Genomic DNA, 26,043 nt, shown 5'->3' on the forward strand with positions numbered 1-26,043 from the left:
ATTTTATCATGCTAAATGATATGACGAAAATGCATAAATAATACTGAGTAATATAACGGTGACTACATATAATGGGGGCTACATAAGAAATAAGGGCTTTTTTACACAATAATGTTTGGACCAGTGTCTCAACCTAAGTTCATGTGTTTGTTACATTGTAAAGGTTTAGTCTGGCCAGTGAGTTGCCTTTTTACTTGTTCTACCTATTCGCACACGTGCAAGTTCATCACTCAGCAGACCGAGTAATTACCCTTGGATTACTCTGATTTGTGTTTATAAATAAGGGAAAATCTACAGTTACAGTAGATACAGCAGTCACCAGCGTTTTTGCACAGTGCGGTTTCTTCTTCTTTTTCTATTTCTAGGGTCTCTCAACTAAAGACCTCAAACTAAATGTAAATCACTGTTGTGTCAAATGTGACTAATAAAGACAAAACATTGGATAAAGTTTTTATTGCTCTCAGAGATTCGCTTGCAGCAAGGGTGTCTATGTACACAGAAGCAAGTCTCTGCTATTAACAGAATTAACATTAAAATACTTTCTTTTGGCTGTCTCCCAAAAAGGCAACTTGCAGGGATGTCATGTTTCTGCTTGCAGTTTCTTATAAAAGCACCTTAAGGCTTATGAAAGCTATTTTCCATGAAAGCAAGTTTGATGTCTGCAACAGGTATGAGAAAAGATTATCCCACATTTATCCCAAATATGTCTATATCCATAATTTGCTTCCTAAGAGGACAGCAGTTTAGATAAAATCAATGTAAAGCTAAAAACACTGGGTAGATTACAGAAAGGTAAAACTCTGATATGTGACAGTATGAATGCATGTGTTTGCATGTCTGCGTTTGCAATAAATGTTAGTAAAAAATCATTATTGGCCACCTTCTGTGTAATTGATTACACAGAGCATATTATACTGCTCTGACATGTGACGTGCAATCTGAGGCCTATATATTTGGTTCTAGTTTGAAAAACTTTAACTAAGTTTAATGGCAGTTCCTTTTTTAGTGACAATAGTGGGCATAGGCCTAGGACCTATAAGTACCATTTAAGCATCTGTTTAAATCCTGCAGTACTGTCAAGAGGACACCCTAGGCCAGGGGTATTTAATTAGAATTCAGTACGGTCCAGTTGGAGAAAAGTTCGTCAGTCCGGACCCGGCCCACGGTCCGCCTATTAGTGACCCCTGCCCTAGGCTGTCCAATGAGACCTTTGTGGTGGTGTGGATAACATGGCACAGGGAAATTATTTCACTTTCAGAATGGCTGCCATTACATCTACCATATCTCCTACATTCTGAGACCAAGCAAGGTCCAGCACTCACTACAATGTAACCAACAGTTAGGCCCATACATATTTGGACACTGACACAGTCTTTGTACTTTGAGCTCTACATACCACCAATGGGATTTCTATAAATGCTTCCTCATTTCAGGGGCTCAAAAGTAATTGGAGAATAACCTTTGTTTACTATAAATAAAATGTTAATTTTTAATACTTTCTTCAGAATGCTTTGTAGGCATTGACTGAATGAAGTCTGAAACCCTCTGGCATCACCAAACACTGGATTTCCACCTACTTAACTGATGGTGGAGTAACGAGGGAATAGAACATGGAGGCCAGAAAATAGCTTTTGAGATCATTTGTCTAATTACTTTTGAGCACCTGAAATGAGGAGACTTTATAGATAAATGGTTGTAATTCATTGGATTTTTTGTTCAACCCCTTGAATTTTAAATCTGAAAGTCTAAACTTTAATTGCATCTCATTTGTTTCATTTAAAATCCAGTATGGTGGCATGGAGAGCCCAAAACATCAAATAACATATTTGCTAGTCATGAGATGTGTGGCATTTAAATTCCCAACTAACTAGATTCCTAATTAACTAACTAATTAACTAAAAATAAAAATTAATTAACTAAAGATACAATAAGAAAACTCTTTATTAGTCCCACTGTGTAATTCACAGTATTAGAAAAGGGATAGCAAGACAAAAAAAGTAGCAATTAAAAAACAAATATAGGGATATAAACATTATAATCTTTCTTTTTTCCTTTCTATTTTCTCATGTATTGAGATGCCCTGTTTCTCCTGTTGTTGTCGGTGCTCCACAGGTTGGCTCTCCACTGCCCTGCTGCTTGTTGTGATAGTGACCTGCTCTGAATCTCTGCATTCATTCATTCCCGCCACACTGCACAGCTGATTAACTTGCATAGACTTTTACATTAATGAACATGTGTCCTACACTCAGGCCCATTCTCATAATTCATAACCTGTTGCTGCATTAGCTATAGCTCTCTTTTAGCTCTCTGTCTAGTTGTTTTTGTTCTTTTCAGTGTCTTTCAAGATAAATTCAGTTGTTCTATGACACAAAGAAAATAAATACCTGTTTGTATTAATAGACAATTAATAATTAATAGACTAGTTAATAGGCATGGAACAAGAAATATGTTCATTAAAAAATGACACCGCAACAAAAGCTACTTTGTTCCACTATTTGTTGTAAATGTTGTGGACAGTCTTAACATAGGAAGAACATTTTACTACAAATGCACAGAGCTATGTTTAGAAGAACAAAATCCTCACTCCACACCAACACCCAAACCTTATCCCAACTGTGAAGCATGGTGGAGGGAGCATCATAACTTATATCAGTGCTTAATTGCCTTATGATCTGGACAGGGCCTGAGGGAACAATACATTCAGGTGAAAATTAAACAATAAAAACGTTACAAATGAGGAAAAACATTGGCCACTGTGTCTGTCTCAAAGAGTTACAGCAGAAAAAGCACTATAATCTTCAAGGCAGTAGCCTCGATGACCAGGTTTGGGAAACTCTGCTCTAGTTGGCATGTTAGCTAACTTCACTGTTTACTTCAGAACAGAATCCAATTACATACAGACTGCAATTTGGTCTAACAAACGTCTATTGCTGTCTGTCGAAAAAACTCCCTCCAGCCTCCTATTTCCATCTCTGCTCTTAAAAAAAACAGGTGAATGCTGCTGTAGTTGCCCATATTACCTTGAGTGGAAAAACCCTGCATAGAAGCTGCTACTGTGTATTCTTAGCTAAGACTCTCCCACACTGCTTTCAAATGTCTTTCAAGGATCTCCTACACTGAAAATGTTGATGGATTGGCAGATTTGCATAATTTAGAGGTGTTCATAATTAGCCCAAGATAAGTGAACTGAAAGATAAAATTATTTTCTTTATTTCCTTAATTATTATTTGTTATCTAAATGTAGGTGTTACTATCTATTTATTGAAGATCTTAATGGCAGAAATATAGAGAACATACTTCCAGATGCAAATCACTCATCAGTGCTAAGAATTGGATAGCCAGATATATTATTCTTATATTTAATAAGTAACTAGAGTAATGAGTCAAGAAAACGTCTTGAACAAAGTTTAATAGACTAATGAGACCAATAGGAAAGACAAGATCTGCTCGTAATCTAAAATGTGTAGAATGAACTCATCAATGAAATCAGTCAAGCATGGTGGAGGTAGTGTCACAGGGTGAGCTTGCCTGGCTTCTGGTTTCTGAAACTTTATACAGTATGACAGTGACTTCAGTGATTTCTTGAAATCATTCTGATACACTGCCATTTATTTCTTAAAGTATTTTTTATCCTTACATACCTGAGTAATTATTGCCATAATAAAGATTGGAACACTACTCAAATAGAGTTATTCACTGTATACCTGTAACTCTACCTCTTCACAACTTTACAACTGATGCTCTCAAACACATTTTCAAGTAATTAATTTCAAGTAATTTTCAAGAAATTCAAGTAATTACTCTTGATGAGTTCAGCACAGCTGTTAACTGAAAGCCATTCCAGGTGACTCTACCTCATAAATCTGACTTTATGAGGAATCAAAATTATAAAACATATTTTGGTTTGTTTAACACTTTTTGTGTACTAAATAATTCCATGTGTTTTTATTCAAAGTATGGATGGCCCTAGTCTCTTCACTTCCGGCGCCGACGAGATCTATCTATCTATCTATCTATCTATCTATCTATCTATCTATCTATCTATCTATCTATCTATCTATCTAGTAATTATCTATGATGCAGATTTTTTAATAATGAAAAAACACTGAATTTAAGATGTGTCCTAACCTTTAACTGGCACTGTATATAAATATATCCTACTTTTACTTCTCACTGTACATTGAGAATACATTCTATTTAACATAGCTAATATCTCACACACATAATAAATGTTACAAATATTGACTCTGCTAAAAAAGAAAAGAGTAAGTAAAATCCTTAAAGTTTAATTGAATGTGCTTTCCTGAACACTCAGCTTTTTAGGCTGACATTTAAACAGTCTATTAATTGTTTCCTTACACTTCAGCAGATTTAGCACTAAAATGTGTCTAATCAGATGGGTCTAAAAACAGTGTTCCTGAGTACTACTGGTGACCTCCAAAAGGTAAACATGTCACAAAGGGGACGGTGTGGTGACCAGAGTCACTCTGACTCTGAGTCAGGCTGAGCTCACAGTGTAAATGGCCTGCCTGTCTGCAGTTTAAAACGCTGTTGTTCCCTGAAGTGTATAAATATTACCTGGGTGTCCCTCGTTGGCCAGACAGGTGATGGAAAGATTGAGGTTACACTCAATGTTGAGTCATTCAGGCCACAAGGAAAAAGCCAAATGCTAATTTCTTCTGCTTCTGCACATTTAATGTGATAGGCGTTGGCACCGACTCAGGACTGAAGGCTGCGTTAATTTCTGCATCTGCAGACATGTGCTGTGTTTTAGAATATTCAGTATTTACTCAGAAACAAATAAACATACAATCATGTGAAAAAGTTAATAGAACGCCCAAAATACATTGTTGTCTTTTTAAACCTACTGTATTTTACAGATTATAAGGCGCACTGTATTATAACGCACACTGTCAATGAACGTCTATTTTCTGGTCTATTTTCATACTGTGCATTAGGCACTCTAGATTATAAGGCGCATTTTACGTGACAGTAGTAAGGAACAAAGGTGTCGCCATGTTTCCCTTCTAATGGTGAAGCACCTAATGAGTGCTATATTTTCAACAGTGCTGTTAGCGGCAGCGTTAGCCGTGGTTAGCAGCAGCACTAGCTCTACTCACTCCTGAAAAGGGAAAGATCTAGCGCTGTGTTTAGCGGCTAATGCTAATAATGCTCCAGTCTCAATGCTGAAGATCTCCTTTATAACGCTGGACTTAAGGGCTCCTTACAACCTAATTGTTAAAATTCATACAAAAGATGCACTAGAATATAAGATGCACTGTTGATTTTTGGGAATATTAAAGCATTTTAAGTGCGCCTTATAGTGCGAAAATAATGTGATTTATTTTATGATATTATAAATAAGCTAAAATAAGGCTGAAGAAAAATGTTTTGTCTTGTAAGGAAAAAAGATTCATAATAGCATTCATAATCACATTGATTTTTTACATAAAATACCATCAAAAGTCAAACATTTGACAAAAGTGTAAAGTTTCTGATTGACTGTCACTGCTTTCTACACTACCCGACTATCTGTGTGACAATCACTTCTGATTCACCTACAAGTGGAAGAATCGTGGTTATAATCAGGGTTATAATACAGTCTTGTTAAAATCATGTTGTTTATGTTCAGATTGTAGGATTATAGGGCACCACCAGGGGCATGCACATTCTAGAGCAGGAGTGCCTATAAATAAATAGGACACCAAATTGTAAGGCCGTCTAGCCGGACACTTGATTTTTTATCGACTTTGGACAACTGAGCAACAGTCCAGGACTTTTTCTCCTTGGTCCAGTGCTGCAACTACCATAACATTTTCAGCACTTAATGCTTCACTCTGCTGATCAGCTTCATGGAGATGTGAATTTCATTTTCCAGCAAGACTTGGCACCATGCCCACACTGCCAAAAGTACCAATACCTGGATTAATCATCGCAGTACACACAAGATGAGAGACACCAAATCAAGCAATGCAGATGAACTGAAATCAGCTACCAAAGCAACCTGGGCTTCGTAAAGAAATAACGATTTGAAGTAGATCTGCGTGTAATAAATATATATGACTATTACTTTTTCATTTAATTACTGAAATAAATAAACTTGTCAATTATATTCAAAAGTATTGAGAGTATAAAGAACATATTCTCTTCTTCTCACTTTTCCTTTGTGACAAACCATTCCCACCCACCTCCATTGTATCTTTTCCTTTCTTTAATTTCTCCAAAGCTCAATACAGGGTTTACACTCCTATCACAAAGCAGCCTGAACTCCAAATGGAACAATTATTTTTAAGGGTTAAATAACAATATCATTTTATATTTTTACATATTTATATTAATTTCATTTAATAATTTCCATATTTATATATATTGAGCTGAGATAAAAAAAAGGTTATTAAAATAATTTTAGAAAATCAAAATGTAAATTCCAAACCGAACAAGGGCAAAACGAACAACAAGCTTATTGTAAGAACTCTGAAGGGTAGCTAGTTATGTTGGACAGGTATAACTATAAGCATTAAGCCAGGCGGACACTGTGCGATTTTTTTAATCGGATGCGTTCTGGAGAGCTCACACTGCACGTTTGAATCGTTTGTCGTGTATGAACAACGCCTGCGATTCATCTGCACACACTGTACGGTCCGACTGACCTGCTGCGACGGGGGAGCTTACACTGCACGTCTAAACGCAGCCCGTAGGCGGAGCTTACTGCACGTCTACGCAGCCCGTAGGCGGAGCTTTCTTTGCGTACAAACTCTCGCTTCATAACAACATGTCGCCTTGCAAAAGAAAGCGCGTATCTTTGCTTATTTGTGCCCTGTTGTGCGCTGAAAGTCCACAGAAGAGACGCAAATGGACTCGCAGGTGGCTGAGGCGACGTGGACTCTACGGGTTGTCCGTTTTGCAGAAGGAGTTAGAGGTATGCTGTAGAGGTCTGCGCGGGGCTGCTTTTTTAAACCCGCTCCCGCATGTTTTTGTCCCGTTAACCGCCCGCTCCCGCCAAAAATAGCTGGGTTTAATCCAGCGCCCGCCCGCCACTACACAATCCTGCCGCGCTCCCGCCCGCAGTCCTAATATGAATTGAATTAATTAAATTTAGTGCTTCAAATTTACTATTTACTAAAACAGCAATTTAGCACTGAATACTGCTGTCCAGTTTCTTACCACAGTCCAAACACATGCCGTCAGTGTGTGTGTGTGTGTGTGTGTGTGTCGGTCCATCCTCCGCGTTGAGATTTTTCTTGAGGGTTTTTTGTTGCTTGCATTGGCTATTAAAGCCAGGCGGACACTGTGCGATTTCGGCCTCCTTTTTTGCAGCTTTGGTTGCTGGCGTGAATCTGCTGGCATATATCTGCAGACCGATATTATTGATTTCTGTAGCAAAATTACAAAATGAAATAGTTCATTGCTTTCTTACTGATTGAGTTGTTTTCTGTTCGTTATGCATGGGAATCATTGCGTGATTATTTCTTAACTATTTATTCATTTGCGGAAGCGGGACCTCTGTAATGTGGTCCCGCTCGTTCTGTCCCGCGCCGCAAGATAATCTGACGAGTGCAGACCTCTGATGCTACTTCAGTGTATGAGTGTTTAGGAGTGTCTGAAGCATTGTCCACTCGCTATGTGTATCAGTGACTTGGATTTTGTCTGCTGATTCAATAAATGTCCTATATCAGTATGTAACGGTCTATGAAATCTACAATACTGCTTTTCCTCTTTTATATTATTATATGTAGATGGATGATATGAAGGGTTTTCGTGACCTGTTGCGCATGTCATTTGAGGACTTCAGCTATCTCCTTGAAAAAGTTACTCCTCATATCCAGAAACAAGATACCCACATGAGAAAGGCCATCACGGCAAAAGAAAGGCTTTCTGTCACATTACGGTTCTTGGCTACAGGTTAATATGCACCCTACACTCAGTCATGTTCTGAATGGTTGTATATGACAGTTTACAAATATTTTCCTTGATGTAAGTAGATATAAAATGTAAATGCCCTAATTCATTTAAAGTAAAAGCTCTTAGTAGACTTACCATATCATGAAGGTCTTTGTCTGATCTGTCATAGATTTATCAATGTGTAAAGTTTACTAAAAGCAGTATTTACTTCAACAGGTGAGACATTCAAATCATTAGGCTTCCAGTATCGCATTGGAAGCACTACGCTGAGCAAAATTGTCATGGAGACCTGTGCTGCCCTACACTCTGTACTAAAAGAGGATTATCTGAAGGTAACAGACCCAGAAATTTCCTAAAGCCCCTTAGTAGAAAATGTAAATATCTTTGTTTATTCTTTGTGGGTGTGTGCATCACAGATTTGTAATTCACCTCATGCTTGTGCTTCAGTATCTTATAAATAAATTTCATATAAATAATTTAGTCTAGTCATGGCGGTATGCGTGGAGACAATGCAGATTTAAAATATATGTAACTGTATTGAATAATAGTGCAATTATTTAAAAAACATACCTTTGAGGGTACCACCTCAGTGATAGTTTTGTACCTTTTTTCTGAGTGAGGTATTAATGATAACATGATAATTGGTACATGTAATTTACATTACACAAATATCAGAGTGTACCAATAAAAAGATAGCTGTAAAACCTGTAATTGTAATTAACACTTGAATGCTGAAATATATATATTTGCAGTTATCAATTAACTCTGTCTTGATCTGATTTGTGTTTCAAAGACACCAACGACAGAATCAGAGTGGAGGGACATTGCTAAGGATTTTCTTGAGAAGTGGCAGTTTCCACACTGTCTGGGAGCAGTGGATGGGAAACATATTTCCATACAGCCACCTGCCAAGAGTGGGAGCATGTTCTACAACTATAAGTCAAGGTTTTCAATCACGCTTATGGCTGTTGTTGATGCCCACTACAAATTTGTGTATGCATGTGTTGGCACCCAGGGCAGAATTTCAGATGGTGGAGTGTTTGCACACTCAGATCTAAGGGTTGCCATGGACAGAGGCCTTCTTCATGCACCCCCTGAGGAGCCACTGCCCAACAGCAATATCACAATGCCATACATGTTCATTGGTGATGAGGCCTACCCACTCCGACCCGATCTCATGAAGCCTTATCCCTTTAGGAGTATGAACAAAGATCAAAGGATCTACAACTACCGCCTTTCCAGGGCCAGGCGTGTGGTAGAAAACGCATTTGGAATACTGGCAAATCGCTTCCGGGTCTTCAGATCTACGATTTGTCTCGAGCCCAACAAGGTGGTGACAATTACCCTTGCTTGTCTGTGCCTGCACAACTTTTTGCGACAAAGAAGATCTGAAGCATATGTGCCACCTGCTTATGTGGATGCAGAAGACGCAAACCATCAACTTGTAGAAGGGGCATGGAGGAGAGAAGGTGTACTCCAGCCTGCATCCATGGGGAGAGCAAGAAACCCTTCTGTTGCAGCAAAGCAGCAAAGGGATGCACTTTGTCAGTACTTTGTTTCACCTGCTGGGAGTATTTCATGGCAAGACAGTATGGTGTAACTTATTGGCTAGAAAGAGGCCTTAACTGTTGAAGGCCATCTGGGTACTATTAAAATTCTACTACTACTACTAAAATCAGCTGCTCAGCAGAACAGTGTTGTAATTTTTTTTTCCTGTAGACATAGATTGTACATTGTGTATATTTTTGTTCTTGCCTTTGGTTCCTGTGTTCTCAGAAAACAATCATTTACAAATTATTTCTTATGCTTTGCTCTTTATTAAGGAGGCATACATTAATGTTTCACTCATTTTATTTTGTAATCAGTAAACAGTGAACATAAAATATTTACTATCAACTCAGTTAACTTCAAAGTGAATACTCCTTTTGTTTCTTCAAAAAAAATGGCTTTTTAATTTTAAATAAAATACAGTGACCTTGAAAGTCAAGTTCTTTGTACACATCTCTCTGTTAACTCTCTGTTAACACTTTGTAAACAGTTCACTCAAAAAAAAAAAAGAAACAGAAATAACAGAAATTATTAACTCGGGATATGAACCTCTCAGGAGAAATTTCCTAGGCACTCAAGCACTGACTACAGAACTTCAGTGGAAAACAGTCAGTGGTAGAGGGGTTTGAGCAACATCTTAATTACAGACTGGTATCTGTATCATCAGTATTCATCATCTGTAAGAAGGACGGGGGTTGAGGCTGAAGGCTTTGAGACTGAGACTGGAGGCTGTGCTGAGTGTGAAAGGGTGAACTTGGCACTGAGATACCAATGGGTGTATAGTGGCCATAAATTGGTGGAGCTGCATGTGGTGCTGAAAATGGTGGGAACTGACTGTTGTGCCCATGTTTTCTTGCCTGTTCTTCCTCTTGGGCATCATAAAGCATATTCATAATGCTTCTCCGAACTCTTAATTGAACAGCTGAATTTTGTATTTTTTTCAGCTCACTTGCCACTTGTTGACCAAATACATCCTCACTGTTATCAGCTGAAGAAAGGGTACACTGAATCTGTTTCAAAAGAGACATCTTTAAAAGTTCAATGTTGGTTGTATCAGAGGACCTGACCTTGGTCTTGCTGGTGCGGGGTATTTTTGAACCATCTTCAACACATAATGTAGATGCAGATAATGATGTTTCTCCCTCTGGAAAAGGGGTTGAACATCTAGAGGACTGGCCTGATGCTGATAAAGGGGTCCCAGGTGAAGGGGTTCCAGATGTAGAGGTAATGGGTGACTGCAGGAATGACCTAGGTGCTGTTGGATCTCCTTTTCTTGTTGCCATCTCTGGAGAACTGACACAGTCAACAGTTATGTCTGCATCCTCCTCCTGCTCCTCCTCTATACCTTCGATGTCCTCACACTCCACAGTGTCAAGCTGTGTTAAATCACATATACAATATGAAGATGTGCTGATTACTTTCTTTATATTTACAGCTATACAGACACAGTGGTGTCCAAACGTCTGAGACCCCTAGTGAACATGCATCTATTAATTTCTGTTTATTAGCCCACTTGAGCTGGAATAATCCCTGTAACTTTGTGCAAAAGCCTATGATGAGATAGATTCCTCCAAAAATGGGAAATTAAAAAAACGGACCAGGAGCCGAACTTTGTGTGCCCCGACTTCTTCGTGGGCTTCGGTTGCACTGGAGGGGGACGCAAAAAGAAAAAACAGCAACACGAACATTTGTCAGAAACAATGATTCTGGAGTTTGTTTTAAAATTATTTATAAATTATTTATTTAATTTATTTCTTTGTGTTATGAAATAAACATATTGTAATTACAACAAACTATTTCGTTTTTATGAATTATGTCGTAATTATGAAATAATTTTTTATTATTTGTCTACCAATGCACTACAGCGTTTCTCCGACTTAATATCTCAGTTGATTAAATTAATCAAATGTTACTTTATGCTTGGCCTAAATCACAAGGAAATCTTAGTGTAGACGGCTTTGATGGCATTATTTTTATTCAACTGAACTGAGTTTTCTATTATCTGTAGCCTCGCGCTGAATTCAGCTCCGCGCTGCGAGAGAGAGGCGCAGCGCATTTTGTCCGATTTATCTTGATTAATTATCAGTACATTTATTAGCTTTAGTAAGTTTAATAGCATTAATTTTAATACACTTCTCCGACCTTATTTATTAAAATGTTTATTTTAGAAGACAGAGGTTATTCTGCGCGCAATGCCGCGCGCAATGCCACGCGCTGCGCTAAGCTGGCTTTGCGTGGCTAATATTCTGGAGCACTGGATGAGATTTTAATTATTAAATTAATATATTTATAATTTTAATAAATTTGACCTGGCGAAAAGAAACGAATTATAAAATATAGCTTTATATTTCTGTGCATGTTTTAAGTTTTATATAATTGACGGGCAGCACCAGACGCTGACAATGTGCTTTATTTTTCAGATATAATAGAAAAGTGAAATAAAATAAATTTATGTTTGTCAAAGTTATTTTCTCTTTTAATTTTTCTTTTCAAAAACTCCAGCTATTGACTGAGAATAAGCATCTCTTGAAATTCTTAAACAGCAGAATGCCTGTGTCTGCTATATTAAGCTATAAGTCTGTGTACCGAACATAAATATAAATACTTATAACTGACAGAAATAAATATGACTAATAATAATTTATAGCTACTGTGCAGATTAAGTATATTTTATTTTTATAGTTGATTGCTGAAGGCTGTGGGTAAGGTGTATTTTTCTGTGGTAAGGAAGTGATAGTATGGGGTATTTTGGAGCGCGGGTCACAGGGTGATCGTTTAGACTGCGTGAGTGACTGTTGAATTTAGATGTCGTTTCACCGGATCGGTTTTTCGCCGCCAAGATAAAAACACGCCAGGAATTTACCTGAACACACCTCATTTCCAGACCACCACGCCCATGGCCTTAATATATTCCGAAAGTCCATTGCTATTTTTGAGGACGAGTGCACAAGGCGTAAAAATAGACTGCACACCTTGCGCGGGGTGGACGATAGGGCCCTGTAGCTCAAATTAACTTAATATAAAAATCACCAAGAATTTTATTCTAAATAGTGTTGCTTATTCTCACATTTAAATTAAAACAACAATTTTTTGATGTAGTCTCAGACTGTTGGATTTTTGTTTAATTTATATGTTAATTTATATGATATCAATCACTTACTGCCAGTGTTGTGGCTGTGGTTCTGTGCGTCACATGGGGCTTCAGAAAGTCTAGATGAGTGAGAATCCATTGTTGTTTTGATGTTAGAGGTTTCTGACCACTGCCACTAGGTTTAGGTTTGAGAAGCTTTCCATATTGGGTTCTAAAAGAAGCTGCTCTGGTTTTCACTTCATTGGCTGGTAAAAATAAAATAGAAAAAGATCACATCCTTATTAATCACACATTAATATATGAAGCTTGTTTTTCATACAATGTATTTATCTTTGTCCACATAACACAAACACTCAATCTTGACCAGCTCAATTTGAATCACACACACACACACACACACACACACACACACACACACACAAAGCATTTTGCTGAAAAACAAGTGAAAGCACCATCAAACCACCTAACTAGCTTGCATAGCAAAGCTAAACTAAACGAAACTTACCTGGCAACTGCAGGACTCCGGCTATCTCTTGCCAACGTTTTTCACGTGCCTGTCTGTCATGGTAGGAAGATGACGAAAGATCGTAGAGGCACGAATGCTGCTGCCAAAGCTCCACTAGACTGGTCTCCAGGTCTTCGGTCCATACAACGCGTTGCCTTTGCGCCATTGTTGACATCCTCGATCTGTCGCATGGGGTTTATGGGTATATTTGCAGTGAATTTTGGGAAAACAGGTCGTGACGTTAAGAAATCGGCCCGCAAAACAGCTCACACTGTGAGACAAGCGACCAAAATTTCTGGCATGTCAGAAATCCCTGGTCGCGTCCGACTGCTCATTCGCAGCTCGTATGGGCAATTAATCGGACATCGCTTCCCCTCTCACACTGCACGACAAACGACTCACGATCAAGCTAAAATTCGGCCCGATCATGAAATTCAGTCGCATCCGACCGGATCGGGCTTAAAATCGGGCTAAAATCGCACAGTGTCCGCCTGGCTTTAAGCTTTTGCCTGTGCCTTTTCAGTTACTCCTTTGCTGATAATGTTTGTAGTGCTAATATTAGTTGGTGACTGACTGAATAAAGAATTCATCATCATCATCATCATCATCACTCTGTATCTCCATTTTTGCATTTTAATGTTCACTTTTGGACAGTTTCATTCTGTGCTGTATAATAATATGTTTGGCGGAAAAATACCACTGCACACAAACATTAAATCTTTATCCTAACTGGGACTCATGGAAGAGGGAGCACATTTTCTTTCTGTCACTGCTGTTGCTGGTAAAGGCTCACAAATGTCATGCAGGGTTTTGTGTCTATTAACAATTTTCATTGTTTTTTTATTGGTTGTCTTTATGGGTCCACAATATCATGTTTTGAGGAACACTATGCACTAATATTTTACTAATAATAGACTAAATCATGAAACATTCCACCCCCACACACACTGCAACATGCCTGCAGCTCCCACACAGCCCCACAATTTCTAGTCTCTGCTCACCTTGCCTCCCCAATTGGACAGTTGCCAGTATCCAGAAGCTTTTGAGGAAAGAGTGCTCCATGATTATTTCTCCAAGCAGATCCTTTTTCTTTCTCCTTTGGATTCAGATGATGCTATTGATCCTTCACCCCCAGATCATTATCGCATCCCTGCACTTCTCAAACAGCACCTCTGCTGTAATGACCCCCTCCTCCTCATTCTACCAGCATAGTCCATAAACCTTTTTTCCTTATCTCTTCATCCCATCATTTTCCTTTATCATCACTTCCCATTCTCTCTTTATCCCATCCTCTTACTTCATCACTTCCCATTCTCTCTTCATCTTATCTTCACACTTCAGCATTCCTTCCCATTCTATCTTTATCCCATCTTCATCCTTCAGCATCACTTCCCATTTTCTCTTCATCCTTCAGAATCCCTACTCATTCTTTCTTCATCCCATTCGCTTCCTTCTTCATCCTTTCCCATTCTCTTTTCATCTTACGCTCTTTCTTCATCCCTTAACATTTTCTCTTCATCTTATCCTTTTCTTCATCATCCCTTCCCATTCACTCTTCACCACATCCTCATCTTTCATCATCCTTTCCAATTCTTTCTTCATCCCATCCTCTTCCTTCCTCATCCTTTCCAATTCTTTCTTCATCCCACCCTCTTCCTTCATCATCCCTCCCCATTATCTCTTCATCTTACCTCTTCCTTCAGCATCACTTCCCATTCTCTCTTCATCCCATCCTCATCCTTTATCACCCCTTACCATTCTCTCTTCATCCCATCTTTGTCCTTCCGCATCCCTTCCCATTCTCTCTTCATCCTTCTTCATCCTTCAGCATCACTTCCCATTTTCTCTTCATCCCATCCTCTTCCTTCATCATCCGTTCCCATTCTCTTTTCATCTTATCCTCTTCCTTCATCATTCCTTCCCATTCTCTCTTCATCCCACCCTCACCTTTCAGCATCCCCTCCCATTCTCTCTTCGTCTTATCCTCTTCATTCAGCATCCTTTCCCATTCTCTTTTCATCTTATCCTCTTCCTTCATGATTCCTTTGCATTCCTTTTTCATCTTATCCTCTTCCTGTATCATCCCTTCCCATTCTTACTTCATCCCATTCGCTTCTTTCATCATCCTTTCCCATTCTCTTTTCATCTCGTCCTCTCCCTATCCCTTCCTATTCTCTCTTAATTTTATCCTCTTCCTTCATCCTCCTTTCCCATTCTTTAAAAAAATAATTTGCAAGTTCTCCTTTTTTGTGTGCATATGTAAATGTATCTTTACATTCAAATTTCTAGAAAAAGTCATTCTCACTTCTTTTGAATCCCTTATCTGTTGACCTTCAAACGTACTTACCAATTTTTTGTAAACTATCATTTTAAACTTACATTAAAGTAAATAATTGTAATAATTGTAGGTGTAATTCTATGGTCAAACAGCAAGTGGCACCACAGCATCAGATATGCTGGACAAACCTCTTGGCATTTCCACAGCATCAAACACACACACACATACAAGCACAAGCACACGCATCTCCACACTAATCTCTTAATTTGACCAAACTTAACACACAGCCACCCAAACCACACACAGAAATGCTGAATGTCCTGTACCTCTGGATAAAGCAAACCTTTTATCCAAAGCTCTTTAAACAGTTGCTATAATGCTGTTTTTATGCACTATGTGCCATTTTCTTGTAATTCTTTCTATATAAACTTTTTTAAAATCCATTTGAATTTAATCTAATAAAACATATATTTATTCAAAACATATACTGGTCAATCTCAAGCAGCTTTACATTTTTTTTTACTTAATAAGGTTTCATACAGTTTTCTCAGTCCTGTTAACAAAATATGTGAGATTTAAAACGCTTGTTTAAATGCAAGTCCACTAATTACTTTTATTTTCTCTCAAGAAAGTCTTTATTTCAAAGAAATGGTTAACTACATGTTCAAATTATTGATATTTATGGCAAAAAAAAAAAATGTTTGTTTGTTTTTTTGCTTCCATTTGCTTCCAGTTCAACCGGCCGCCCTGGGGGACGCTAACCAGGCTAAACAGTTCATAAGTTAATGCTAATAATTTATTTACATATACCTAATTACTGAATTATATAATAGTGTTGTTTTCAGTTGTTAAATTGAGCAAAAAGGCTGAATTTGGCTTCTTTTTCTCTAGCTGCAGTTACACGCGGCCGCCAGTAGATGGTGGATTTTAACAGTGAAAAGATCCATTAAAACACAACGCTGCGCAAACGCTCTGAATAAAAAGGAAAAACACAGAATGTTTAGGTTAGACTTCAATATAATATAGATAAAATGAGATAATACAACAAAACATAACCTAAAAAATAATTTATTAATCTCCATGTGGAAATTAGATTGTTCCAGGAACTTTTATACAGATACATAACAATAAAAAAGAGGTGACTGTGAGATAAGGCTCGATACACGTGTGCAGTGTGCCTATATAAAGTTGTCCTATATATATATATATATATATATATATATATATATATATATATATATATATATATATATATATATATATATATGTGTGTGTGTGTGTGTGTAATATAGCTATATTATATTAAAATAATAATGGAGAAAAATAATAAAATGTCAGATGTAAGACACAGTATCTCACTCTAAAGGCGGCTGCGTGTAACTGCAGCTAGCACGCTCGAGAAAAAGAAGCCAAATTCAGCCTTTTGCTCAATTTAACAACTGAAAACAATGCTATTATATAATTCAGTAATTAGGTATATGTAAATAAATTATTAGCATTAACTGATGAACAGTTCAGCCTGGTTAGCGTCCCTCAGGGTGGCCGGTTGAACTGGCCGGCCTGCAGCATTACATCTGGAAGCAAAAAAAAAAAAAAAAAAATACATATGGAAGCAGAGACTCCAGCTGATGACGCAATCCTCCATAACCTGCCTTTCCATATTGACCACGCCCCTCTCCTCTCCCCACGCCCCCACGTCAAAAAGGGATCAAAATAGAATCGAAAACAAAACGGAGGAACTCTAAGTTGGGAAAGTATTGCAAAAAGAAAAAAGGAACGCAAAACGCAAAGAAAGTGGTGTTGCAAAAGATTCATTCTAAAAAAGTGAAAAAATGTACCTTTTGTTTTCTTACTTGTTTGCAATATCAGATTTTTTGGCAATTCGTGGAGATTTTTTTTCCTTGATTTTCTTGTCAGCATTAAAGACCCCAATTTGACTCCATGAATACTCTCCGCCGTGGTGAGAGTGTGTTCTGCCCGGATGGGCCGGTAGGGGGCGGTGTATGTTGTTGCTGGTGTGTAGCGTCTGCCGGAGTCCTGAAGAAGAGGAAGCGCGTTTTACCACATGGGTGTTTGTGTATAGGAAGAGAGGAGTGTAAACAGATTAAACAGTTTAAAGATGGTGAAACAGAGCTCAAATAAACCCGGAAACTCTACTGATCAGCAGAAGAAGGACAGAGATAAAAGGTAAGCTGAGTTTACTGTAAAGTATAATATTAAAGTATGTGTATACTGTTTATTAATCCAGTCTAGTACTGCAGAGTTTACAGCATTCCTGCTTTAACAGCACTCAGTATATGTGGGTATTTCTTCACCAAAACAGTGTGATAGGTTCTGACCTTTATTAAACATGAAACTTTAAGATGCTCTCAGTTCAAATATGTACACCCATTTAAACTATCAAAAACGTTTAAGTAAAATTAAACCACTTCCCACGCTTTACTGTTTGTAGTAGGACATTGCACAACATTAAGACATTTAATATGTGCCCACAAGATAAATAACTAAGTAATCTAAGACTAAAGTTATCATTCAATATGCCTTGTTTCGAGCTAGGTAATCTATATAAGTGAATTACTGTACATACATTACATTTCCATTTCATAATTAGTTTTTTAAAATAACTTAATTATGAGTATGTCAGTCTACAGTATTGTAATATAAAATAAGTGTTACTACTATGACAACCTTTGAAAACCTGGTTTTGCTCCCATTTTTCATAAGCTGAACTCTTTTTAGAGTGGCATTTTATTGTAGCCAGCCCAGGGTACACCTGAGCAATAACCACTGTGTCTAATCAGCATCTTCATGCCTCACCAGTGACTGGTGGATGGTTTATCTCAGAAAAGGTAATAATGCTAATGCTAACCAAACACTAGAGCACTCAGAAAAGACTATGAAAAGCCTTTGAACAAACTGAAGTCTGACCTCCTCTCACATCTAAAGACTCGTCACAGACTTTTTACTCACAGACTAAGATTTTACAAAGACTGGGGATCTCTAACTGCAAGACTACAACTAGATTCTTTCTGAGATTATTTCCCATCATGCTTCTGGTGGAGTTTAAATACAATAAATATTACATATTAAGTTACAAATAATTAAATTACAGTTAATACTGTAATTTATCAGAGACTCAACATTTGTCCTTATCAACAGCCTATTTTTCTGCCATTGTTTGTTCTTGATATTTTACATTTTGTGTTCAACTCTAGCTATAAGCTTCTTTTCCCCTTTTTTTGCTACACTCTTGTATAGCAACGAATCACAGTTTCGCTGCTGTACATTTGCCTTTGTTTTATATAGAATTAATGCAATAAAGAACATCATTTTTGCAAAATATGTATTTATTACACTTGTTTGTATTAAAATAACACTGCACAATAAGACAAAGTAGTGCAAAATAAAATAACTTTAAATATAATGACTTTAAAGTGCTACCTGTGTTTAAAATACTGTACATACAGAACAAATAAGACCTATTAACTGCAAATGTATTCTTTTTTAAATCGTTTGTACGTGAACAGTCAAGTGAAATAAATTCTTCCCGTAGCTCTCCCAGCCTCGAGACTTGATTTTATCGAAGCTCCAGGACGCGAACCCGACTGACTAAAACTTTTAGTCGTGACCAGCTTATACTGAACGACCCAGATGATGCGACCGCATCTTGTGATTTTTTTTCCAGAATCTGGAAATTTGTCTGTGACTGAGAAATCGTTTGAAAATCGTTAGCTTTAAAGCCGGCATTAGTGTAAGGTGGTTACGACTGAAAGTTTTAGTCAGTCAACCAATATGGGAGCTACGGGAAGCCGCAAGGCAAGCACAGGAACGTTTCCGTTCACTCAACCAGGGTCTGGTCCACATTCTGCAATGTCCTTTTTTCTTTTTAGATGTTTTTTTGCCTTTTCTAAACTGCATGCACCAAGGCAGCCGAGGCCAAGAGCATCTGTTTCTGCTCCACTGTTAAACAGCTTCTTTTTTTGTTCAACTCCACCAGAAGCATGATGGGAAATAATCTCAGAAAGAATCTAGTTGCAGTCTTGTAAATAAAGACCCCCTCAGCTTTGCACAATCTTAGCCTGTGACTAAGAAGTCTTTAGATGTGAGAGGGTGTCAGATTTTCTTAGTCTTTTCCGAGTTGTCTAGGACAGCATTAGTCACAGGCTAAGATTTTGCAAAGACTGAGGATCTTACAGGTTCACTTTTTGCAAGACTGCAACTAGAATAGTTCTGAGATTATTATAGTTCTGAGATTTTCCTCCTTTTGTACACTCCAGGAGAACCGTGGTTGCAGAGCCATCACCAGAGTCTCATCTATGTCAAGTTTTGCAAACGTTCCCACGCTTGCCTTGTGATGTCCCATAGCTCTCCTACTGTTTGTTGACATTGTTCACGTCACTATTTGCAAGAGTCAAGTCTCAAGACTTATGACATTGTTAAACACGGTTGATTTTACCTGAATGCCAGGATGTGATAAAGACTAACTAAAACCTTCAAACTTAACCACTTTATACTGAACGGTCATGATGATGCGACTGCAGCTTGACTCTAGCAAGACTCTTATGATTTTATTGTGATACTGGAAATTTGTTTGCGACAGTGAAATCGCTTGATGGAAGGTCAGCATAAAACAGATTTAGACCCAATTGTGGACACAGTGTGAGAGAAAAAGGCCGTTAGGAAAAGTCTTAGAGTTCATTAAAAATGGGGAGCAAAACCAAAAGTGTTGCATTTAAATTTTTGTTCAGTGTATGTTGTAAAAAGTGAAGCAGCTTTTGGACATGTTGCTGAACAGTCTGTATGGTCATTTTATCTTTGTGTCTGAGAATTATCCATTAATTAACACTATCCATTAATTTCCAAAATAGAAACACAGATTCATCTTATCACAGTACATAACATAGTTTTTACTATGTTATTGTCCATACTGAGCCCAGCTACATTGTCACTGCTTCTGACAAAACATGAATGCTCAGGACATGCTATGCTCTGATTAAATCCTTTTATTTTAAAAAACTTGTAGGCCTTGGCAGTGTGGTAGGACAAAGGCTGGGTTATTGGTTCTCCTGTAAGTTTGTGCTGGGAATTCCTTGCTGTTCAGACAGCTAATGCTGCTGGTTCATGGAAATGAATTCACAGCATAAATGCTCATTTCCCAGACACAGTGCAAGAGATTTTTAAAAGATTAAAAATAATAATTGCAGCTCTGAGTGGTCCAGCGGATAAATGTGCTGCTTCTATAATCTGAGGATCGTCAGTTTAAATCCTGGATTATGCTGCTTGCCATCAGCAGCCACAGTCCAAGAGAGCACAATTGGCCATGCTCCTTCTGGGTGGGTAGATGGTACTCTGGTGTAATGTTGTCCAGCACATGTGTCTGTTAGTTGATGTTTCAGCGCTAAGTTACTACACTTTCCTCCATAGCACGCTGGCTACTCAGTGATGCTACATCAGCATAATTTTTAGACAACAAATATTTACAAATGTATATTTCAAAAAAATATTTGATTTATTATTAATGTTTGCTTCTGTTGAAGGAAAATGCAGAGGAAAGATGTAAAACCCAGACCAGATGAACATCTGGAGCAGATACCTTTTCGACTTCGTGAAATTATGAAGAGTAAAGAGAAGATGAAAATGGGATCCAAGAAACTGAAGAAAATGAGAAGTATGAATTAGATCACCTCAATTAACTGTATTAATTTAATGTTAAAGAGCATTCCAAACAAAAAATATTGAGACAGTGTTATATTTGTATTTTGGAGCCAAATAGATTTTTCTTGACAAAAGAAAATGAAATATTTTTGTGTATACAGCCAGCTTATTAGGTACATTTTTCATTGTAGCTTCACTTGTTACTCGTCATTTAGTTACATTTACAATATATACCTCTGGTGTGCTGCATAGAACTGCACTGCCGATAGAACCAATAAACCAGCATATGGTGTATATTTGTATATGCAACACCTACTTTGTGAGTTGATGCGCTTTCATGACAACTGTAATGTACTAATTAAATTTTTTTTTCCATTTCTTTTATTATTTTAGCCACCCCCTTCAATGCACAGACAGAAACATCTGATGATATTCCAGTTCCACACTTCCGCAGAGGGAAGCAAGAGTCTGAATCTGCGTACCTGAAGCGCATGTCTCGAGAAACAGAGCATGTTCTGTTCCTCACCAACAACCAAAGCGAGAGACAGCCTGAGCTTCACCTAGAAGAGACGGAAACGAAGTCAAACAAACAGAAGTCTGAAAAAAAGAAACTGTTAGTGAAGTGCAATGTTTCTGCTATTGTTATACAATGCTCTTTTTCTAGTTTTCCTTTCATACAAGTTAATTTGTTTTTTTTATTCAGGTTTGATAAAGGAAGACTGGAACGGCTACATAAGAAGAAGCTTAGTCAAAAGGAGGAGAAAGCTGAAAAGGAGATGTTTAAAGGTTTGTGCTTCTTTTAATCATTTTATTTTTAAAATTGTACTCTTCATAACTATTAACGTATTTAATTATGTCATTTGTCTTCTTGAAGATGAAGTACAGTTTGGAGAGGTTGCTATGCAACCTCCTGCATTAACTGCCAAACCCAGGAAGGCCCCAGGGAAATCCCAGGTAAACTTAATTTTCCTTTATAATTTAGAAAAATAATTATAGAACACTTTATAAAACTTTCAATTGGTGATTAATAAAGTGTTCCAGAATATAGGAAAAAACAGAACACTCACAAGAGTAAGGTAGAACACTAACATAACTCACAACATAACTCAATCAAAAATAGTTGCGTCCAGAATGATAGGACTGTTACGGCAGCAGGTGTTAAGTCCTGCTTCGTCTTGGAAACGAGTAATGCTGTGTAGTTTTACTATAAATGATGCTTTTAAAACCATGCCAGTATGTAGATGCCGCTGTCTCCCCACATCACTCCCAGGGTAATGTCGGTCAGCACAGGCGTCTGATAGCTGATGTATCAGAGCATGAGTCACTGTCCTCAAAGTGCGCTGGAAACCCGCTATTTATCGAATGAGGCATGTGCTACTACTCACCCTCCTGGTGTTAGTCAAATAGTCAAATTGGGGAGAAAAGCGGGATAAAAAAAATTGCCTATGCTTTTATTATATGACAGCAATAACATGACATATGAAAGATATATAATTACACAGTTGGTATGACCATTGGGGAAAAAAAAATTATGACTGGAATCAGAGTACAGTATGTTGAAAATTATGTTATAATTGTCTTGTTGTGTACCAAGTATGATGCTGAACTGGTTTTATGGTTTAGACCAGGGGTGTCCAAACTTTTTTTGTTGGGGGCTAGAAGGAGAAATATATTTGAAGTCACGGGCCACACTCTGTAATAAAACAACTAATGAAATATACTACTTTAAATAATACATTTTCCTGATTATTTCATTTACACACCATGTTACTTGACTTACTATCTTTATCTTTGACAGTGTTGTGTAAACTAAGATTTTTCAAATTGATGTTCAATTTCATGATGTCTCTTAATATTAATCTCCTTAATTACGACAACTTTTAGACTCTTTTGCCCCATTTTTCTGTGCTAGAAATGCGCACCCTCTCAGCTTTTAGACTCTTTGGCCCGTTTTTCTGCGCTAGAAATGCGCACCCTCTCAGCTTTTAGACTCTTTGGCCCGTTTTTCTGAGCTAGAAATGCGCACCCTCTCCGACTCTTTGGCCCGTTTCTGACACCTAGCGTTCAAACTTTGAATCTCACATTATAAAATCCTGCTTGACAGCGGGCCGCTCCAAAAAAGGAAACAGGCTGCAAATGGCCCATGGGCCATAGTTTGGACACCCCTGGTTTATACTATATTTGCAAAAACAAATGTCGAATTTAATTACATTTTTCAAATAGCACTTAAATTACACTTGACAGTTTTCTGCTGAGTTAGATGAATTGTGGTTATGTAGTAAAATCAACTAACTGTGCTGCTCTTCCAGCACTACAGTTAGTCACCCCATGCTCCCATCAATAATTTGCTTGCAATATTTAATATATTATATTTTGTGCATTGTTCATTCCTGTAGGGGGCATCCAAAGACCTTCTTCTGAATTCTCTACTTGGCCAAACAGCATCAACAGTCAAGCCGTCTATGGCCAGGCAAAGGATGATGGAAGAAGAGCGTGAGAGGGTGGTTCAGGCATACCGGCAGCTGAAGAAGCAGAAACAAGAACAACAAGAGAAACAAAAAAGCATGAAGAAGAAAGGTTTTAAGTGAAATTAATCCCTAACTGTGAACACATTATATTTATATTTTTATTGGCAGCAGCTGGAATGTGAGGAGAAATTCAGTGACTGTAAATCGCTGACCTCAGCTCAGCAGTTTGGGACTGCCGTTGGCAAGAAGAACACCTGCAGCATTGTTTTCCACCCTAAACACTATATAAATTTTATCAGTGATGAGGTGAAAGAACAAACATGAACATGGTCCTGTTTATAATTGATGAGATGCTGAAATATAATGATTGTTTTTATGATTCATGTTGTCATGTAGAATCTTTTGACTAAGTTATAATTTGACTGAGTTATAATAAATGGGGCGTTTTCAGCACTTGAGTTAAGCCTAGTCATATTTTCCTTTCAGTGAAAAAAAAACAGTATAGTCCAAGACTATGCTAAAATCCTGTCTGGGAAACTGTCCCTAAAAGTGTTTATTTAAACTTTGAGATCTGAAGTGAGAGTGATCACAGAACTAAAGACTTTTGTACATGGTTATTAAAATCTCTGAAACATAAGGGGTGGATGTTTAATATATATATACATAAGTGACCATTTGTTTCTCAAGGAGAAGAATGCAGGGGAATCCAGCAGATAAATTCACCTCTTGAATTCACCTCTTGCCTTACTCTACCTTACTGTTCTCTGAGGTAGCCTAGGGCCCTTCGGCTTGTCCTAAAAACTTCACCCACCAACCATAGTTGGTACATGTTTAGAGGTATGTATAAAAGGAAAGTCTAGCAGGTATCACAGGTGAGTGTCACAGGTTAGAGTCACTAAAACCATCACTGACTATCAGTACATTTTGTATTTCGTTAAATTAAGGTTCCAGGGTCTAGTGGGAAAGTGAAGAGGCACACAGTCCAAACTGCTTGAGGTGTAGTTTCAACGATCAGTGATGGCATGGGGAGCCATTTCCTCTGCTGGTGTTAGTCCACTGTGTTATAGAAAGTGCAATGTCAGTGCAACATCTACCAGGAAAATGTACAGCACTTCCTAATGAGAATGCTGAAACTACACCTTACTAAAAAGTGGAAGGACAGTGGGGTCAGCCTTGAAAGGAATGTGGTGGAAATCTTGAATCATTTTGTTCTGCAAACACGTTTTTGATAAAAAGAACTAGACTAGAGCCCAGAAAAATATTTAATAGTAAAAGTAAAGAAGCGTAAAATAGAATAACAGAGACATTGGACTGTTGAGCAACTGAAGTTGTACATTAGACAAGTATGGGAAAGATTTCCACCTACGAAGCTTCAAACAGTAGTTGCCTCAGTTCCCAAATGCTTATTGTGTGATGTTAAAAGGAATGGTGATGAAACACATTGGTAGACAAATCAAATCAAATTTATTTGTATAGCGCTTTTTACAACTGGTGTTGGCACAAAGCAGCTTTACAGAAACATGATTACAGGACAAAGAATCAGGCAAAACATTAAACATAGAAAATACAGAATACAGAACCCCCAGTGAAAAACTCCCTCAGAGCTGCAGGAGGAGGAAGAAACCTTGGGAGGACCAAGACTCACATTAAAGGGGGGACCATCCTACCACTGGTCAAATGGCTTTTAAATTAATTTTAAAAAGTCTTTCATACATCCACATAGGTTTTATATATTCAGGTGTATAGCAGCTCCACTAATGGCTTATAGAGTAAGATGGATGATGAGCAGCTGATCTGTGGTGGTGGTGGAGAAGAGCTGACTTCAGAAACGTCCAGTCTGGCCAGACAGAGGACATGAGAGCCTGAGGGTCCAACATCCCTCGGTATCGGGTCAGACAGGTGGGCAGTCAGTAACTCGGAGGAAGGCAGAGAGATGGAATTCGTTTTGACTGGATTTATGTAAAACAGAGAATATAAAACATTATCAGAGTGTGGCAAATGACTCCGGCAGATCTAAATAAAACAGCCTAACTAAAGGCAGAGAGCCAGAAGGTAACATAGACATGGAGGCTCCCTGAAACACTGGCATCCACCCACTCCACCGTCCACAAACCTGAGTGACCGTGTGCAGTGGAAGAACAACAGCACCAGCATCTCAGTTTACCACAATTCCCTCTGTCCATGAACCCCTGAATCTGCAGCCTTATCTAAAGGGAAAAACATTACCAAAAGCTAAACTAAACAAGTAAGTTTTCAGTCTAGACTTAAAGATTGAGACTGTGTCTGAGTCCCGAACATATTCGGGGAGATTATTCCAGAGTTGAGGCGCTTTATAAGAGAAAGCTCTTCCTCCTGCAGAGCTCCTCTGAATTTTAGGATTTTCTAATAAACCAGCACCCTGAGATCTAAGTAATCGCGGTGGTTCATAATAGGAGATGAGGTCTTGTAAATACTCAGGAGCGAGCCCGTGTAGGGCTTTATACGTTAACAGGAGGATTTTATAGTCTATGCGGAATTTGACTGGAAGCCAGTGCAGTGCTGATAGTACTGGACTAATATGGTCAAATAATCTAGCCTTGAGGTAATAAAGGCATGG

General features: G+C 38.0%; 2 protein-coding genes across 2 annotated transcripts; both read left to right on the forward strand.

Moving 5' to 3' along the window:
• The first annotated feature begins 8,094 nt into the window (after nucleotides 1-8,094).
• LOC107196892 (uncharacterized) lies at nucleotides 8,095-9,614 on the forward strand. Its single transcript, XM_015600903.3, has 2 exons — nucleotides 8,095-8,234; nucleotides 8,696-9,614. The coding sequence occupies exons 1-2, from the start codon at nucleotides 8,184-8,186 to the stop codon at nucleotides 9,500-9,502; spliced, it is 858 nt and encodes a 285-aa protein (XP_015456389.3). The 5' UTR covers nucleotides 8,095-8,183; the 3' UTR covers nucleotides 9,503-9,614.
• A 7,742-nt stretch (nucleotides 9,615-17,356) lies between these two features.
• ccdc137 (coiled-coil domain containing 137) lies at nucleotides 17,357-23,905 on the forward strand. Its single transcript, XM_022666214.2, has 6 exons — nucleotides 17,357-17,511; nucleotides 20,862-20,992; nucleotides 21,373-21,592; nucleotides 21,683-21,765; nucleotides 21,854-21,933; nucleotides 23,376-23,905. The coding sequence occupies exons 1-6, from the start codon at nucleotides 17,444-17,446 to the stop codon at nucleotides 23,565-23,567; spliced, it is 774 nt and encodes a 257-aa protein (XP_022521935.1). The 5' UTR covers nucleotides 17,357-17,443; the 3' UTR covers nucleotides 23,568-23,905.
• The last annotated feature ends 2,138 nt before the right edge of the window (nucleotides 23,906-26,043 follow it).

This window comes from Astyanax mexicanus, chromosome 19 (assembly GCF_023375975.1).
Source record: "Astyanax mexicanus isolate ESR-SI-001 chromosome 19, AstMex3_surface, whole genome shotgun sequence".
Lineage (NCBI taxonomy): Eukaryota > Metazoa > Chordata > Actinopteri > Characiformes > Acestrorhamphidae > Astyanax > Astyanax mexicanus.